We start from the raw sequence: 18,268 nt of genomic DNA, 5'->3' as shown, positions 1-18,268 counted from the left end.
GCTCCTCAGCCGGGCCAGGTCCAGCTCATGTTTACGCTGTTTCTCCTTCTCCTCCCACTCACGCTGGCGCTGGTTCTCCTCATGTTTACGCTGGTTCTCCTCATGTTTACGCTGGTTCTCCTCATGTTTACGCTGGTTCTCCTCATGTTCACGCTGTTTCGCCTTCTCCTCCAGCTCTCGCCTCTTTAACTCGAGCTCCTCCCGTCTCAGCTCCCTTTCATATTCCAGCCGCATCCGCTCCACGGATGCCGAGCGTTGCCGGGAGGATCCCCTGCTGGGGGGTGGGCTTCGCCGGGCAGATCCCCTGCTGGCCGGGGGTGTCACGGTGCCCTCGGTATACACTGGGCTCCTCCCCGCCCTTCCTCTACGCCTAGGAAGGGGGGGGGTCTCGGGAAGCCCTCGTCCGCCGGCTGACCACTCCCAGCGGGGACAGACACTGGTGCCTGCGCTGCATCTGCTCGGCTGCTTCCCTCAGAGACAGGGCTCCGTTCATTCATGCGGTCTCCCTGCTCCAGCTGTGCAATCAGCTGGTCCTTGCTGAGCCTCCCTGGGTGCAGCCCCCTCTGCTTGCACAGCTCCACCAGGTCACACTTGCGCCGCTTGGCATACATCTTCCTGCTGACCACTCACAGGCCGGGGTGCTCGCCGCTCCCCACGGTTTCCAGGGGGACCCCTAGTGCACCAGCCCTTCGTGAGGTCACCACCTCTCTGCCAGGGTCGAGCTGCAGACTCCTCCGCCCCTGGGACCGCTCGCTGCAATCCCCCGGGGGACCCTGTTACTGCAAAGTCCTTCTCACTGGGCACACACTCCCAGGGGTTAACCACCCCTTCGTTTTACTGCTCCCCAGTCACTTACTGCAGGAAGCGCCGTCCACGGGGTGCAGTATCTCCCGCCGCTGCCACCAGTTGTCACGGAGTGTGGGGGAGTCCGGCCCTGCACCCCTCTTCCTGGGACCCACAGTGACTCTCAGCCAGCCAGTAAAACAGAAGGTTTATTGGACAACAGGAACACAGGTTACAGCAGAGCTTGCAGGCACAGTCAGGACCCCTCCACCGAGTCCTTCTGGGCTTTCAGGGTGCTTGGATCCTAGCTAGGATACCCTGAATTCCGCCCACACAGCCCCAAGCCCAAACTCAAACTGCTTCCCTCCTGCCACTCCCTTCCTTTGTCCCCTTCCCGGGCAAAGGTGTTGACCTTTCCCCTCCCTTACCTAGCTCAGGTTACAGGCTCTGGCATCGTCCATCTCCTAAAGTCCTCCCCTGCTCTCCCACTCCCCACACAGACAGTCCCTACTGCATCACATCGACCTCCTGGCCCGGGAAAGGGGCTGAGCAGAGCGGAGGTGCTGGGAGGGGTTGTTAGTTTGGAGCTGGCTGAGGGCAGACATGGGGGTCTGGCTTACTGACCCCCAGAATGGACCCGGCCGAGGGGTCCGGTTCTCTGTACCTACAAGCTTTGTTTTAGACCCTGTTCCTGTTATTGAATAAACCTCTGTTTTACTGGCTGGCTAAGAGTCATGTCTGACTGCGAAGTGGCGGTGCAGGACCCGGTGGCTTCCCCAGGACCCCACTGAGGCGGGCTCGCTGTGGGAAGCGCACGGAGGGGCAGAGGATGCTAAATGCTCCAAGGAAAGACCCAGGAGGTGAAGACGTGTGAGCTTCTTGCCCTGAACAAGTTTGCTCCAAGGGAGAGGAGGCTCCCCAAAGTCCTGCCTGGCTTGGTGGGGAGCAGTTCCAGAGCAATGGAGAACCCCAACTACCAGCCAGTGAAAGGGAGCAGGTCCCACTCCCTGCCCCAGCCGCTGAATCCCAGACTGAGCTGCAGAGGGATCCCTCCTTGGAGAAGCTGAGGGAACTTGCTGGCCACAGCGCTGCAAACCCCCTTGGAGAAGGCTGCAGGGACAGAGTCCTGCAGGAGGAGGGATTCCTGTACCGGGAATGGGCTCCCCAAGGGGAAGTAGAACTGGGGGGAATCGGAAGGCAGCTGGTGGTGCCCCAGGAATCCACAGGGTTCTTCCCGTTCGAGCTGCTGGATGGGAGGAGAGTGAGGGGACCCCTGAACCCGGAAAGGAAGGATTGGGAGGAGAAGGGGGAAGAACCCCTGGGGGATCTCTTCCCTGAGGTGGGAGCCAATCTCCCCATCAGGTGTTCCCCATTCAGAGTCACTGGGAAAGCAGCCCAGAACCTGGAGAGAGAGGTCAAGGACCTGCTGGCTTTAGATGGGATCCAGCCGTTTTACAGCCCATGGGCCTCACCCATGGGGCTGATCCCCAAGGGAGACAGGATTATCTGGTTTTATGGGGGCTATCAAAAGCTTAAAGCCATCACAGTGTCTGGTGCTGACTCCATGCCTAGGCCTGGGGAGATTCTAGACAAGCAGAGGGCGATGGAGAACTTGGCCCTGGCAGACACTGATAACATGTGCACCTTTAGCCAAACCTGGGAGAAACAGGTGTCCCAGGTGAAGAGGGGGCTGGGTTTCCTCAAGGAGGTGGGACTGACGTTAAAAGCTGGAAAGTGCAAGGGGGGACGGCAGAGGTGTTGTGTCTGGGCCACAAAGTGGGAAGCGGCTGCCCAAGCCCAGAGCTGGCAAAGGCCAAAATGGGGGCTCTTAACCAAGAGAGCCCGAATCACAGACCGGAGGGCTGGGGAAAGACCCAATCCCAGCTTGAACCCCAGGGGTATTGGGGTGGCAAAGGGTGTGGGCTGCATAAACCTTCCCACCTGTGGCCTGCAAGTGCCATCAAGCACACCCGACCTAAGGGAGGGCGTGAAACTGGACTGTCCTGGTGTAACTCACACCAAGGAATGGGAGAGATGCTGGGGCATCCATGGGAAAGTTGGTGGGTTTGAACTTCCCCAGGTCACTGGCTGAAGTGACCTCGCTCAGTTCGGTCTCGAAGGGGGGAGAGATGTGACGAACTGGGAATGTTCTTAATGTTTGCTCTTAATACTGTGTTGGTGCCTCAGTGTCCCCATGGCAGTTCTTAAGTATCTGGCAGAGCAAAGGGCCAATGCACCTAAATGCCTGGCACTCTGTCTCCTAGCAACTGATGGCCTGGGCCCCTCCTCTGCAAAGGTGCCAGCTGAAGGTGTTGGAGACAAAGGGATCAGGTGACCTCCTGGCCCGGGAAAGGGGCTGAGCAGAGCGGAGGGGCTGGGAGGGGTTGTTAGTCTGGAGCTGGCTGAGGGCAGACGTGGGGGTCTGGCTCACTGACCCCCAGAATGGACCCGGCCGAGGGGTCCGGTTCTCTGTACCTACAAGCTCTGTTTTAGACCCTGTTCCTGTTATTGAATAAACCTCTGTTTTACTGGCTGGCTAAGAGTCATGTCTGACTGCGAAGTGGCGGTGCAGGACCCGGTGGCTTCCCCAGGACCCCACTGAGGCGGGCTCGCTGTGGGAAGCGCACGGAGGGGCAGAGGATGCTAAATGCTCCAAGGAAAGACCCAGGAGGTGAAGACGTGTGAGCTTCTTGCCCTGAACAAGTTTGCTCCAAGGGAGAGGAGGCTCCCCAAAGTCCTGCCTGGCTTGGTGGGGAGCAGTTCCAGAGCATCGCCCGGGGACTCCGTGACAGGCCCTTTTTAAGATCACACGAGTCACCTAGCTGCATCTTTAAGCACCTAACAACTTGGCCCTATATGTCTTGTGCAAAGCCCCATAGGATGTCTGTGGCAGAACACGCCTTCCCGAACACCCCTGGTGCATTGTCTGGGATGTACACATTGGGAGAGGGCATGCAGGAGGGGACATGTTGGAGGGATCACTTGGGAAAGAGGATACAACCAAAGAGGCATTACCTTTTCTATGACCGCAGCCATATTCAGGTGCATGTCCCTTTAAGAACAGAAGCCTTTGCTAGGAAAAATCCTTAAAAGTGGGGGCATGACCCTCCCCCATTTAAAAAAAGGGGACAATGGCTCTTCCTCCCACCCCTTTGTTCCTATGAGGAAGAAGACAGCACACTGAACTCAGCAGGGACGCAATGGTGGGGGAGCACAGGGCCCAGGGTCCCTCTTTAGCTACTGGCTGACATACCAGCGAAGCCCCTTTCCTGATAGCCTGATGGCGGAGCAGCCGGGTCAAATTTAAGTGGCTTCTCTAAGGGCAGGTCTACACCATAGCGCTACATGGGCGCAGCTGCACTGCTACAGCGCGTCTGGGGAAGGCGCTGTGCCGATGAGCGAGCGCTCTCCCGTCAGCATAATTCCTCCCTCTCTGCGAGAGGCGGAAGCTGTGTCGGTAGGAGAGTGTCTCCTGCTCGCATCGTGCCGGGCTGGACAGCGCTTAGCTCACTGTAACTTATGTCGCTCAGGGGGTCTTTTTCACACCCCTGAGCGATGTACGTTAGATTGATGTTAGCGGTAGTGTAGACCAGCCCTCAGAAATCTGCCACCCAAGACAGCTGCCTACTTTGCCTATAATCAGTGACATGTTTTTGCTCTTGTATCTGCAATGGCTGTTCAGACCCATGGCCAGCCAGTCCAGCCTCCTGTTGCTCGCAGTCACGCGTGAGACCAGCTGCAGTTGCTCAGCTTGGTTCTTATTGTGCAGTTGCTGTGAGAGGGCTGGTGTGGTCAGCCCAGCTTTAACCTATTTTCAATCAGCTAAAGGAATGTCATGTGGCTGCTTAGACCCCCCAGCTGGTTCAGACCTCACAGCAAAGACGTTAATCCCAGAAAGGCTGTTGGATGCATTCAGGTGAGAGTGGTTTAGCATGAAAGGTAAATCCTTGCAAACTTGGGCCCAATCCTGCAATATACCAAGTGCCTCCTGGAAGGGGCTGTGTGTTCTCAACTCCCAGTGACTTTGGTGGACTAAGGGTGCTCAGTTCTTTTCATCACCATTTCCTTTATCAGCACTTTGCAGCAAACACATAGAGTGGAATAGTTGAAAGCTCGAAGTGATGCATGAGCACCAGCCCCTTACAATATGTCTTCACTGCAGAGTTAACTTGCGTGATTAGCACCCCAGTTAGCCTACCCCAGATGTGTAGCTACATTGCAAGCAACGCCACTCTCTGATTCTTTTCCAATGAAATGTGGGAGAAACAACAGTTACTCACCTTCTCATAGCTGTTGTTCTTCGAGATGTGTTGTTCGTGTCAATTCCAAACAGGTGTGTGTGCGCATGTGTGCACAAGAGCCAGAAGATTTTTCCAATCGCAGCATCCGTCGGGTCTGCCTGGGAACCCCCTGGAGTCGCTCCTCCGTGGCACACAATATGTGCACACCTGCTCCTGCTCTTATCGGAGCGGTAGAAGTCTGACTCTGAGGTCTCCGAAAAAAAAGACCACGGAGGAACCGTGCTTCAGGGCACTGAGTGTCGGGAGCTTGGGGACTGACCGGGTTCTCTCTCCGGAGATGCTGGTTCCAGAGGGTGCTGTGGAGAAGGAGGGCACTGGAACTTTATCACCGGCCTCCCTCTTGATTGAACCTGAGGCTGCGGTGGTGCAGATGGGGCCTGAGCGGCCATGAGAACGGCGCCATGAGACACAGCAAGTCTTGAGCCACCTCAAAAGCCTCTGGCGTTGAGGTGAGCGGCAGTTGCTGGCCAGTAGGGTCTGGAGAGCACGGTGGGCCCGGACTCAACTGCCTTGCTTGGGCAGGCGTCAACGCAGCCCTGCCAGGGGACCTAGTGCTGTGGCCCAACTGGAGTCTCATAGTCATTGTCTCCTTAGATTTGGCTGCAGGAGAATGATCTCTCTCTGGCTTCTTTTTCTTCTTAGACACCAGCAACTGAAACCAGTGCCTGGCTGCCAGTTGGCCACAGGAGGAGCCATGTCGGTGCCAAGCATCTCAAGAGGAATCCTTTCTCGGCACCGGTTCCCAGGATGACAGTGCCGGGGCACTTCACGCCAATGAGGACATGCTGGGTGTGGGGTCCCCAGACCACGGGTCTGAGTGGGGGCAAAGAGCTGCACCCATTAGAAGAACCGTAAACCACTGTTTCCTTTCTTTAATAGTTCTGGGACGGAACTTGTGGCGGATCCTACACCAGTCCTTTTGGTGACCTTCCCGTTAAACAAGAGGCGTGGGGGTCAGTCTTTGGCATGCGCTTAGTGCAGACCTCACAGGTTTTAAGCCCCGGAGACTGCAGCACATCCTGGTTCCAAGGAGTCAGAAGGGGGGAACCCCCAACTAACTCTAAACTAACTATACCACACTAACTAAGAAGAACTATGTACAATAATGGAGCTGAAAGTGCTTGCTAAGCAAGGGCTGTGGGACGTTCCAGCTAACCATCACTGGCAGTAAGAAGGAACTGAGGGGGTGGCAGGTCGGCAGGGCTCTATATTGAGCGCCATAAGGGGGTGCCCAGGTCAACCCGACAGATGCTGCTAGGGGAAAAAATCTTCCAGCTACCGACTGGAATGGACATGAACAAGCATTCGAAGAAGAACTTGTCTGACCTTCTGGGGCAACTATGGGAAGGACTTGGCAAACTATCAGCACCTGAGTGACTTAGTCTGCATCCTCACTGCAAAGTGGGCAGGCTACCAGCCCAAGTGGAAGCAGAACCCAAGCAGAACCCAGATGGGCCCTATGGCCCAGGTTCAAAGTCTCACCAAAATGGTGTGAAAGGGCTGTGTGTGTGGACGGGACGGGGGAGTTAGGAGCAACACCAGAGTAACAACCTGAGTTAATGTATTCATTGCAGAGTTACAGCCTAGCTAATAAAATCTAGCACATATTATACATGAAGCACTAAAATGTGCTAATGAATATTAAGGGTTTGGGTTTTTTTAAAGTTTCTGAAGTGTTTTTATTAATTTAACACTGGCATCTGTCACTATCAAGTACCCGGGGCCGGCAAGGCTTGGGACGTTGGGCTACATTCAAAACACCTTGAAATGAATAGAAGTCACTCCACTGACTTCAAGGAGCTTTGGAACAAGCCTTTATAGAACTGATTCATAGAGCAGCTGTTCATGGAAGCAGGCACCACTGAAAGAGGTTGATGTGCTCAGAGAACAATGGAAAAGGGTGCAGGAGGGTGTGAGAGGAGCCCTAGGCATGGATAGGATTTAACAGCTATTTAAGGTATGTCATAGAGTTTGAGGCCAGAGTGGACCACCTGATCATGTAGTCTGGCCGCCTGTATATCACAGGCTACCATCATCACCCAGCATCAACACACTAAACCCACCCACCAAAATTAAACCAAATATTGCAGCTCACAAGAAATTAGGCTATGAAGTGCCACAGGCAGAGAATAGGAGGGACTGAGGTGTAGCTCTGCAATGGCAGGGAAATGATTGACATACACCCAGGCAGTGATCCCCACCCACACACTGAAGAGGAAAACAACCTCCTCCATCAAATTCACTGTCAATTTAACCAGGGGGGGAATTCCTTCCCGACCCCACATAAGATGATCAGTTAGACCCTGAGCATGTGAGCAAGTACTAGCCAGCCAAGCACCATGCTTGGTGCCACCTCAGGTAGAGAGGGTGTGTGTGTGTGTGTGTGTGTGTGTGTGTGTGTGTGTGTGTGTGTGTGTGTGTGTGTGTGAACCCAAGTTAAAAGCCAAGTTGCTGTATCTTCACTGCTTTTTTAACCTGCGTTGACTAACCTGAGTTAAGAACACACCTTCTCTTGCAGTGTAGACGTACCCTTAGACCAGTGGTGGGCAACCCACAAGCCACAGGTTGCCCACCACTGCCTTAGACACTCGTGTCAGCTTTGAGTGGCTGCAAAAGCATGTTGTTATTCCAAAGTATCTTACTGCAGCCAAGCATGAGCCAAAAGCAAGGATGCAATTTAAAATAGATATAAACAAAGCAGAGTTTATTTCGCATTTATTTCTCACCCTGCTGGCGTATTTGGCCCATTTCATCCTCATTTTCCTCTTGTAAATACAAACCTTTTCTTTTATTTTTTTTAATAAAATATATAAAACATTGTGCATCACTATCCATGGAAAACTGCAGTTTAACAATAAAAAAGAATAAGGCACATTGCTGTGCAGCCTCTTCAAAAAAAAAATATATATATATATATATCAATTCAAAACAAACAAAACCCCTTTCAACCTCTTTGAGGCTGTTTAACATTTCACTGATCACTGACACATCTCCTATAATACCATAATTTCACTGCTGGGGGCAGGTTGGTTTATGGGGAAGGAGATGGGGAAACATACCAAAAAAAAAGGATTTTATCCCTGAGGTGTCAGTAAAAAAAAAAAAATGCTGCCACTGAAAAGCAGATTAAAACACCATCTTAAATAACAGGACACACGGTTGAATGTCCAAGCACCAAGATGATTTCATGGTATAAGAATCCCCACATCTCATAAAGTCACAAGCCAGTCACTCATCATGTGCTTGTGCCTCCCCAGCCCTCCCTCCTCATATTATCTTTCCTTTAGTGGACACAGAGTCTCCGTTTGCTTTCGATTCTCCTGAAATCTTTGGGGAAAGCAAAACACTGATGGTTTCCCTGGCAAGCATGAGAGCAGCACTTGTACTGTAGCGTGTTCAGCTTCCGAGATCTGGGGGAGGGCTTTACTTGTGTGCCTCTCACCCACTGTTGAACTACACCAAAAAGAGAAGCTGGCATCCACCTCTGCTATAACCAGACTGATTACAGAGAGAAAATACTGGGGGGTGATTTCCTGGTGTCGGTAGCAATAAGTCAGGGAAAAGGGGAAGGTGAAAGCTTTATTGCTGTCCATCCACGCTGCTCCAGTTAGCTCTTCTGAAAGGAAAAGGGGAGACTCCATGTAACATTCCTTTCCTCTCTCTCCTCTTTAGCAGGCCCAGGAAGACCTAGGCTGCAGTGTCGGCCTGTGGGATTTCCCAACACTTAGTAATAGCGGTTCAGGCTTCTGGTCCCTGGAATGTCTGGCTGTCCATTCATCCATATCTCCCGGATGATGCGCTCTCGCTCTTCCAGCCTCTGAGCCCTCTCCAGCTCCTCGGCTGAGGTGAAGACGTTCATGTTCAAAGTCCTTTCGAACCTGCGGTGCCTGCGGGCCGACAGGTCCGAAGTGGTGTCTGAATCGTCCTCGCTGTCACTGCTGTCGCTGTCGCTCTCTGGCTCCCGAGGCGGCTTTTTCCCTGGGGATTGCTTGCAGTCAGTTCGGCAGGACACCTTCAGCACCAAGGCCAACAGCGTCAAGATGAGTCCGATGCATACCCCAGAGACGAAATACAGAGCGGCACGCTCAGGATTTTCTGCAAGGAGAAAAGAAATGATTCTCAGAGGACAAGGCATAAAATAACTTGGTCACATGGGGCAGCTGTACAAGTTCAAACAGAACAAGTTTCTCTGGAGGTTCAGATCTTCTCCTGGTTTCATGATGGTACTTCCAAAGCTTCCACTGCATCACCCTAATGGAGTCAATGGGATCCAGTGGTAGAACATGTGCCTGAGGCATTTACTGCATACACACCATGAGCTACTTACATCCTAAAGCCATCCAATATTTTAAAGGAGCAGCCCACCAGATTAAATGCTAACTCCACTGCCCACCTGAGTAGGATTGTGAAGCCAGCAAGTTGCACAGTCAGCAGTGACTGAGTGCACCTTTCTGCCCCATACATTATTGGCCAAGGAATAAAGATGATGATAAAGCTCTAATGCTTCTGTCTGCACCTTTGCACAGCTGAAATGGCAAGCCTTGCAACAAGAAAGTGGGAAATGATCTATTCATAGCATTCATTTGTTCATCTAAGGCAAACATGCTGGCTTTCTGCCCAGACCACAAAAATGTACTGCCAACGATACCCCAAAATACACGGAGCCAGGGCATTAACTTGACAGATTCCGCAGAAAAAACATTTCTGAGACGATATCAGGAGACTTTGAAGGATCCATATTGTATTTTAAACTGTCATCTTATTTTTGTATTGCTTAGGCATTGGATTTTTTAGACGTGTAATTATGATAATTACACGTGATTTCCATTTACGTGTTATAGCAACAAAGCAGTTGATCCAACAAAGGATGAAGATGAACTAGGCAAAATAGCTAGAGCCAAATTCAATCCTGTTTATTCAAGTTGGAGCCCTGCATGGGAATCAAACTTTAGGGCCAGATCCTCAGATCTGGAGCAGCTCCATTGAAGTCAGTGGTGGAACTGTGACATTTTACACGAGCTGAGAATTGGGCCTTCAGGCTCTGGAAGATGTCTGTCCCATTCAGGCCAACTCTGCCTTCACTGTGTCCCCTTAAGCCCTTAGAAATGAGAGCAGAATTGGGTCCTCTAGGTCTGGTTTCCTTCAAGTGGAGTTTTCAACAGGCAAGCAGGAAACATCCCCAAAATCACTTCGAGAAGATTTCTAGTGTGTAAAAGCTGGGGTATTATTGGAGGTGTTTATGTGGCTGAATCAGTCCTGAAGTGTATAATGGGGGTGAGGCACACCTCACATGTAAATTCAAATAATACAGCCAATTTCAGTCTTGATCTCAACGTAAGAATCTCAAATCCATTGCATCTAATACTCCCTTAAAATATGGGGCCACAAATTAAATAACAGAGCATATTTTTAAATGTTCCATAGCATCAGACTGTGAATCTGGGTTTGAGAGAGGTTAAAGGTCACTACAAAGGCCAATATCTGACGATGCTCATGGCACAGCTACAGCAAGCAGTAGGGGGAAGAATCCCAAATAGGAACTTGATACAGTGTTTGATGTAATGCGGTTGGCATACTGCCCTTTATTCAGCATGAAGCTTTGCAATACATTCCTCGCTGCAATAAAAACCTTAGCTCAGGCCCTCTTCAGATGTCTCCATCAGCTTCACCTCCTTGCTGTCTGGATCCAATTTAAATTCTTTGTCTTTGCCTTCAAGGCCCTATGCATTCAGGGAGCCACTCCTCTGCTTCTGTTTCTACTCAACCCACCCCCGACCCCCTTCATTCTGCACAAGCTAGCAGACCAACTGCCCACTTTGTGCCTCTTCCTATCTCTGGGCCTTCTTTCATGCTGCCCCATCTACCTGGGCCCCGCTGCTTGATCCAGTCCATCTGCTTCACTCCCTCCCTGTTCAAGCCCTTTCTTAACACCACATTTCTCTAAGGAGACTCATGAACCCAACCTCCGCCCATGGGGTTCTAACTTACTGAAACAGATACGCGAGAACAAAGATATTTCAATCCATGGAACTGACAAAATGAGTGCTGAGTCTCACTGTTCAGTTACACTGCTGTCTGTTGCTGCTCTGGCACCCTGCTTTGTTTGTCAGGTCTCTATTTAGATTGCTCTTTGGGGGCAGAGAGCTTGGGTGAAATCCTAGTAAAACTGCTATTGACTTAAATGGAGCCAGGGTGTCACCCTTCGTCTTCATCCCTACCAACAAAGCTCCTGACCCTGCTGCTGGCACTATACAAATAAACAAAAACAGGATGAGATTAGAGATTCTTTAGGACTGGGATTTTCAAAGGGGCCCAAGAGAGTTAGGTGCCTAACACCCATTGGCTTGAACATCCCTGAGTAAACGGCTTCATCCCTTCCCATATTCCCTTGAAATTGCCTTTTGGATTGCAGGATCCAGGTGGGGTGTTATTTTGTGCAGAAATTAACTTCACCCCTAAACTTTATTTTCAAGTGAACACGCGGAGGGCTCCGAGGACTGGAAGAGAAGCGGTTAGTTGGGCTGGTTTGCACTAGCAGAACTTGCTTACGGTTTGCCTAATCTGTGCCTGGCTAATATGATTAGACGAACCTCACCTGTAGGAGCACTAAATTCACATACACATACAGGCTCATTTTAAAAAAAATATACATGTTGCATCACTAGTTCCATAGCTCACTCTTTTGCCACAATTCCTAAAAAGCAGCGTGTGGAGTCTGGAATGGACTGAAAACATTTTTTCTCTTCCCTTTTGCCAGTTTCCTTCTTTCTTCCACCCTCACTCTCTCCACTGTTCTAGCAACCATGCGCAGCTAGTGAGAGAACTGAAATTAGATTGCTTGTTAGCCAGTAATTTTTCATACGCTACACACAACTCTAAACAGATAGTCCTTCATTCAGTACCAATGCAGTAATTGAATCTTTGGGCTCTGCTGGTATTCATGAGCTGTATTAGTTACGCAATCAGCATTCTTAAATGCTGGACACAAACTAGACTCTTTCATTGAACTGTAGCCCTGCAGACCTGGCATTTATCAGTTTATATGGCCAACTCAGTCATACAGCAACCATCCTCCCAAAGCATGGGCCTTTTTGCACAGCAAAGGGGCAATTTAGGCCAACAACATAGTTCTGAAACAGCTAAATCATCGATGGCCAAGATTCTGGATTTTGAAAGTTGACTAGTAATTTGGGGCGCCTCCATTTTTTGGTGGCCAACTTGAGACACCTTAAAGGGAGGTTAACTTTCAGAGGGTGTGTTTTCAGCCTTTCAGAAACTCCGGCCTCTTTGAAGGCATTTCTGGTTTGGCAGTCGAACACGAAAGCACCTCAAATCACTAGTCATTTTTGAAAATATTATTAGTATTATTATTTGTATGGTGGTAACACCCAGGAGTGTCAGTAGGTCATGAACCAGGACCCCACTGAGAAGTGGGGTGTGTGTGCGTGGGGGGGGGTTAGAATTAATAGGAAACTGCACTATCCAGGACATTAGACATGGGTGACTTGCTTTACAAATCGAACAATACGGATCAATCCTTGACAATCTTAACTGAGGGCCATATTTTGCGGTCTTTTGTCAAGCAGAATTCCTCTTATTGAACACAGAATCACAGCTGTTGCCCTGAGAATGGCCACACCTGTGCACTTGCAGTCTGTTAAGTGTAAGGGGCTTTTTTCAGAGCAGTTGTCAGGGTGTGAGTGTGGGGAGGGGGATGGATTTCAAACTCTAACTATGCATTTAAAAATATATGTGCTCACTGCAACTTTCCATATTGTGGAGGATGGGGGGTCCTCTGACCCACTGGCCGGAAGAAAAGGGGCACTGTCCCTTTAAGGGCTCCCCCTACAACAGGGGGAAGGACGGGGACTGTTTGCAGAGGCAGACAGGAAGGGCAGGAAGCAGTTGGGGCCAGGTCAGGAGAAGGTCACTGCACAGTTCAGGTTCACACTGCCTGAGTGCTGTAAGCATCTGCTGGCTGTTTAGTGAAAGGACTTGGTAGTGTCAATCCAGATTTCAGTAGGCAGATGACAAAGCACAATATCAGACTGGGCACTAATTGGCACGCCTGTCGCCAGGCTACAAGGACCGTATTAGCATAGGGAAACAGCTCCAGAGTGCCTGAGACCCAACTCCTCAAAGGCATTCAGGTGCGAGTTCCAACTGGTTTCAGGGGCAGTTAGGCATCTAACTACCTTTAGGGAGCGAGGCCTCAAGGGACACAGGGCTTGTCTACACTTGCAGCGCTGCAGCAGCACATCTGCGCCACTGTCGCACTTAATGAGGATGCAACCTACACTGATGGAAGAGCTTCTCCCGTTGGCGTAGGTAATCCACCTGTCACGGAGTGTGGGGGAGTCCGGCCCTGCACCCCTCTTCCTGGGACCCACAGTGACTCTCGGCCAGCCAGTACAACAGAAGGTTTATTGGACACCAGGAACACAGGTTACAGCAGAGCTTGCAGGCACAGTCAGGACCCCTCCACCGAGTCCTTCTGGGCTTTCAGGGTGCTTGGATCCTAGCTAGGATACCCTGAATTCCGCCCACACAGCCCCAAGCCCCAAACTCCAACTGCTTCCCTCCTGCCACTCCCTTCCTTTGTCCCCTTCCCGGGCAAAGGTGTTGACCTTTCCCCTCCCTTACCTAGCTCAGGTTACAGGCTCTGGCATCGTCCATCTCCTAAAGTCCTCCCCTGCTCTCCCACTCCCCACACAGACAGTCCCTACTGCATCACATCTCTCCCCCCTTCGAGACTGAACTGAGCGGGGTCACTCTGCCCAGTGACCTGGGGAAGTTCAGGGTCCCCTCTCCGGGACAACGCATCCGCTGTCAGGTTGGCACTTCCCTTCACATGGACCACGTCCATGTCATAGTCCTGCAGGAGCAGGCTCCACCTCAGGAGCTTGGCGTTGGCTCCTTTCATCTGGTGCAGCCAGGTCAGGGGAGAGTGGTCGGTGTACACGGTGAAGTGTCGCCCAAAGAGATATGGCTCTAGCTTCTTAAGGGCCCACACCATGGCCAGGCATTCCTTCTCGATGGCCGCGTAGCTTTGTTCCCGGGGTAGCAGCTTCTTACTCAGGTACACGATAGGGTGTCTCTCCCCCTTTTCATCCTCCTGCATTAACACCGCCCCCAGTCCCGTGTCTGAGGCATCGGTGAACACCATAAAGGGTTTGTCAAAATCTGGGTTTGCCAGAACTGGGTTGCTAACCAGAGCCTCCTTCAGCGCCCGGAAAGCCTCCTGGCACTGCTCAGTCCAGATCACCTTGTCTGGCTTCCCCTTTTTGCACAGTTCAGTGATGGGGCCGGCTATGGCACTGAAGTGGGGCACGAACCTTCGATAGTACCCCGCCATCCCAATAAAGGCCTGGACCTGCTTTTTGGTTTGGGGAGCAGGCCAGTCTCTGATCACCTCCACCTTGGCTGGTTCCGGCTTCAGGCAGCCGCTCCCCACCCGATGGCCCAGGTAAGATACTTCAGCCATCCCCACCTTGCACTTCTCAGCCTTTACTGTTAAACCAGCCTTCCGGAGTCGGTCCAGGACTTGTTTAACCTGGGACACGTGGTCCTCCCAGGTCTGGCTGAAGACGCAGATGTCGTCAATATACGCCACGGCAAAACTCTCCATCCCCCTCAGTAGCTGATCCACCAGGCGCTGGAAGGTGGCCGGCGCTCCCTTGAGGCCGAAGGGCAGGGTCAAAAACTCATAGAGCCCCAGAGGGGTGATAAAGGCCGATTTCAGCCTGGCATCTGCGTCCAGCGGCACTTGCCAGTAGCCTTTGGTAAGATCCATAGTGGTGAGGTACCGTGCACCTCCCAGCTTGTCTAGGAGCTCGTCAGGCCTGGGCATAGGGTAGGCATCAGATACGGTGATGGCATTGAGCTTTCGATAGTCCACACAGAACCGGATTGACCCATCCTTCTTGGGAACCAGCACTACTGGCGAGGCCCAAGGGCTGGAAGACAGCTGGATCACCCCCAAAGCCAGCATGTCCCTGACCTCTCTTTCAAGATCCTGGGCAGTTTTACCAGTGACCCGAAAAGGGGAGCATCTTATAGGGGGGTGTGACCCCGTCTCCACCCGGTGGACAGTCAAATTAGTGCGTCCAGGCTGGTTGGAAAACAGCTGTCGGTACAGATGCAGCACCCCTCTGATCTCAGCGTGCTGGCCCGGGGTCAGTTGCTCAGAGAGGGGAATCGCCTCCAGGGGGGAACCAGCTTTTGTCCCAGGGAATAGATCCACTAAGGGGTCATCTCCCTGCCCCTCCCAATGTCCACACACGGCCAACACCACATTCCCCCTGTCATAGTATGGTTTCATCATGTTCACATGGTACACCCGACGGTGATGTGTCCGGTTTGACAGCTCCACCACATAGTTTACCTCATTCAGTTGCTTGATAACCTTGAAGGGCCCTTCCCAGGCGGCCTGGAGTTTGTTTCTCCTCACGGGGATAAGAACCATCACCTGATCCCCGGTGGCGAAGGCATGGGCTCGTGCTGTGCGGTCATACCAGACCTTCTGCCTCCTCTGGGCTCGGGCCAGATTCTCCCTGGCCAGGCCCATGAGCTCGGCCAGTCTTTCCCGGAAGGTCAGGACATACTCCACCACTGACTCTCCCTCGGGAGAGGCCTTCCCCTCCCATTCGTCCCTCATCAGGTCTAGGGGCCCCCTCACCCGCCTTCCATACAACAGTTCGAAAGGTGAAAACCCGGTAGATTCCTGGGGTACCTCCCTGTACGCAAACAGCAGGTGAGGTAAGTACTTGTCCCAATCTTGCGGATGCTGGTTCATAAATGTTTTTAGCATCATCTTCAGCGTCCCGTTGAACCTTTCTACCAGCCCGTTGGACTGGGGGTGATACGCTGAGGCCCAGTTGTGCTGGACCCCACATTTCTGCCATAAGGACCGGAGCAGGGCCAACATGAAGTTGGACCCCTGGTCCGTTAAGACCTCCTTGGGGAACCCCACCCGGCTGAAAATTGTCAGCAGCGCATCTGCCACTGTGTCTGCTTCGATAGAGGACAAGGCCACCGCCTCGGGGTAGCGAGTGGCAAAATCCACCACCACCAGGATGTATTTCTTCCCTGACCGGGTCATCTTGCTGAGAGGTCCCACTATGTCCATGGCCACCTTCTGGAAAGGTTCTTCTATGATGGGTAAAGGCCTCAAAGCCGCTTTCCCCTTGTCCTGGGCCTTCCCCACCCTCTGGCAGGGGTCACAGGATTGGCAGTACTGTCGGACATGGGTAAAGACCCCAGGCCAGTAAAAGTTCTGTAGCAGCCTCTGCCTGGTGCGCCGGATTCCCTGGTGCCCTGTGAGAGGGATGTCATGGGCCAGGTACAACAGCTTGTGACGGAACTTCTGGGGAACCACCAGCTGCCTCCTGATCCCCCATGACTCTACTTCCCCTGGGGGAGCCCATTCTCGGTACAGGAACCCCTTCTCCCACAGGAACCTCTCCTTGCAACCTCTCTGTGCTTCCGCAAGGAGGGATCTTTCTGCAACTCGGCCTGGAACTCAGCAGCTGGGACAGGAATGGGGACCGGCTCTCTCTTGCTGGCTGGGTCTGAGGCCGCAGCCTCTCTGCACCGTGCCCCTGGGCGTTCCCCGCTCCCTGAGTTAGGGTCCTGCACCTCAGGTAGAGTACCTTCCCCGTTTTCGGGGTGCAGTGCCATTTGCCGACTCTGACTACGAGTCACGACCAGGGCACTCTGGGTGTTACTAGGCCAGTCCTCAAGGTCCCCTCCCATTAACACGTCAGTGGGCAAATATTGGTGTACCCCCACATCTTTGGGGCCCTCCTTGGCCCCCCATTTCAGGTGTACCCTTGCCACGGGTACCTTGAATGGGGTCCCGCCCACGCCCATCAGGGTCAGGTAGGTGTCGGGCACCATCCGATCTGAGGCCACCACCTCGGGCCGGGCCAGCGTCACCTCTGCGCCCGTGTCCCAGTACCCAGTGACCTTCCTCCCATCCACTTCCAGGGAAACAATGCACTCTTTCCGGAGGGGCAGCCCCGCGCCCACCCGGTAAACCAAAAACCCGGAACCGGGAGCATCCATAGGTGGTATGTTGCCAACCCCCCTTTCCTGGGAATGTAGCCCCTCCTCCGATTGGGTTTTTACCCAGTCCACCCTCTGCGGGTTGGGTCTGCTTGGTCTGTCCCTGAGCTTGGGGCACTGGGCCCGTATGTGACCTTGTTGGCCACAGCGATAGCAGCCCATATCTCGTGGGTCCCCTTGAGTGGGTCGGAGGGACCTGCCGCTGGATGTTCCCCTTTTGGGGGGGTTCTCCATAGGCCCCCTTTGGGAGGTCCCATGTTGACTCTCTCTCTGCGTTGAGGCAGGCCTGCTCCTTCGAGACTCCTCCCTGCCATCCCCTGCCCGACTGTCCACAAATTGGTCGGCCAGCTGGCCTGCATGCTGCGGGTTCTCCGGCTTCTGGTCCATCAACCACAGCCTCAGGTCGGACGGGCACTGCTCGTACAGGTGCTCCAGTATGAATAGGTCAAGCAGGTCCTCTTTAGTTTGGGCCCCAGCTGTCCACTTGCGGGCATACCCCTGCGCCCGGTTGACCAGTTGTAGGTATGTGACCTCACGGGTTTTACGCTGGCTCCGGAACTTTTTCCGGTACATCTCAGGAGTCAGCCCAAACTCGCGGAGCAGGGCCTGTTTGAACAGTTCATAGTCCCCTGCCTCCGCCCCTTTCAGTCGGCTGTACACCTCCACAGCTGTGGAGTCCAGTAAGGGGGTGAGAACTGCAATCCTGTCTGCAGGGTCAACCCTGTGCAGCTCGCAGGCATTCTCAAAGGCCGTCAGGAAGGTATCTATGTCCTCCCCCTCCTTACGCCGGGGCAGCAAGTGCTTATCAAAGCTCTTTGTAGGCTTGGGTCCCCCCTCACTCACCGCAGCCGGAGCCTCACTGCTCCTCAGCCGGGCCAGGTCCAGCTCATGTTTACGCTGTTTCTCCTTCTCCTCCCACTCACGCTGGCGCTGGTTCTCCTCATGTTTACGCTGGTTCTCCTCATGTTTACGCTGGTTCTCCTCATGTTTACGCTGGTTCTCCTCATGTTCACGCTGTTTCGCCTTCTCCTCCAGCTCTCGCCTCTTTAACTCGAGCTCCTCCCGTCTCAGCTCCCTTTCATATTCCAGCCGCATCCGCTCCACGGATGCCGAGCGTT

At 52.8% G+C, this 18,268-nt stretch overlaps 1 protein-coding gene across 1 annotated transcript in view; it reads right to left on the bottom strand.

Annotated features, from left to right (window-relative positions):
* Window positions 1-7,803: 7,803 nt before the first annotated feature.
* Window positions 7,804-18,268, bottom strand: part of EVA1A (eva-1 homolog A, regulator of programmed cell death) — a 345,582-nt gene continuing 335,117 nt past the window's right edge. Inside the window, exon 7 of the mRNA XM_050950914.1 lies at window positions 7,804-9,179. Within this exon, the coding sequence (XP_050806871.1) occupies window positions 8,809-9,179 (371 nt within the window). The 3' untranslated portion in view covers window positions 7,804-8,808. The remainder of the gene's footprint in view (window positions 9,180-18,268) is intronic.

Source organism: Gopherus flavomarginatus, chromosome 4 (assembly GCF_025201925.1).
Source record: "Gopherus flavomarginatus isolate rGopFla2 chromosome 4, rGopFla2.mat.asm, whole genome shotgun sequence".
In the NCBI taxonomy this organism is placed as follows: Eukaryota; Metazoa; Chordata; order Testudines; family Testudinidae; genus Gopherus; species Gopherus flavomarginatus.
This window is presented reverse-complemented; position numbering and strand designations above follow the sequence as displayed.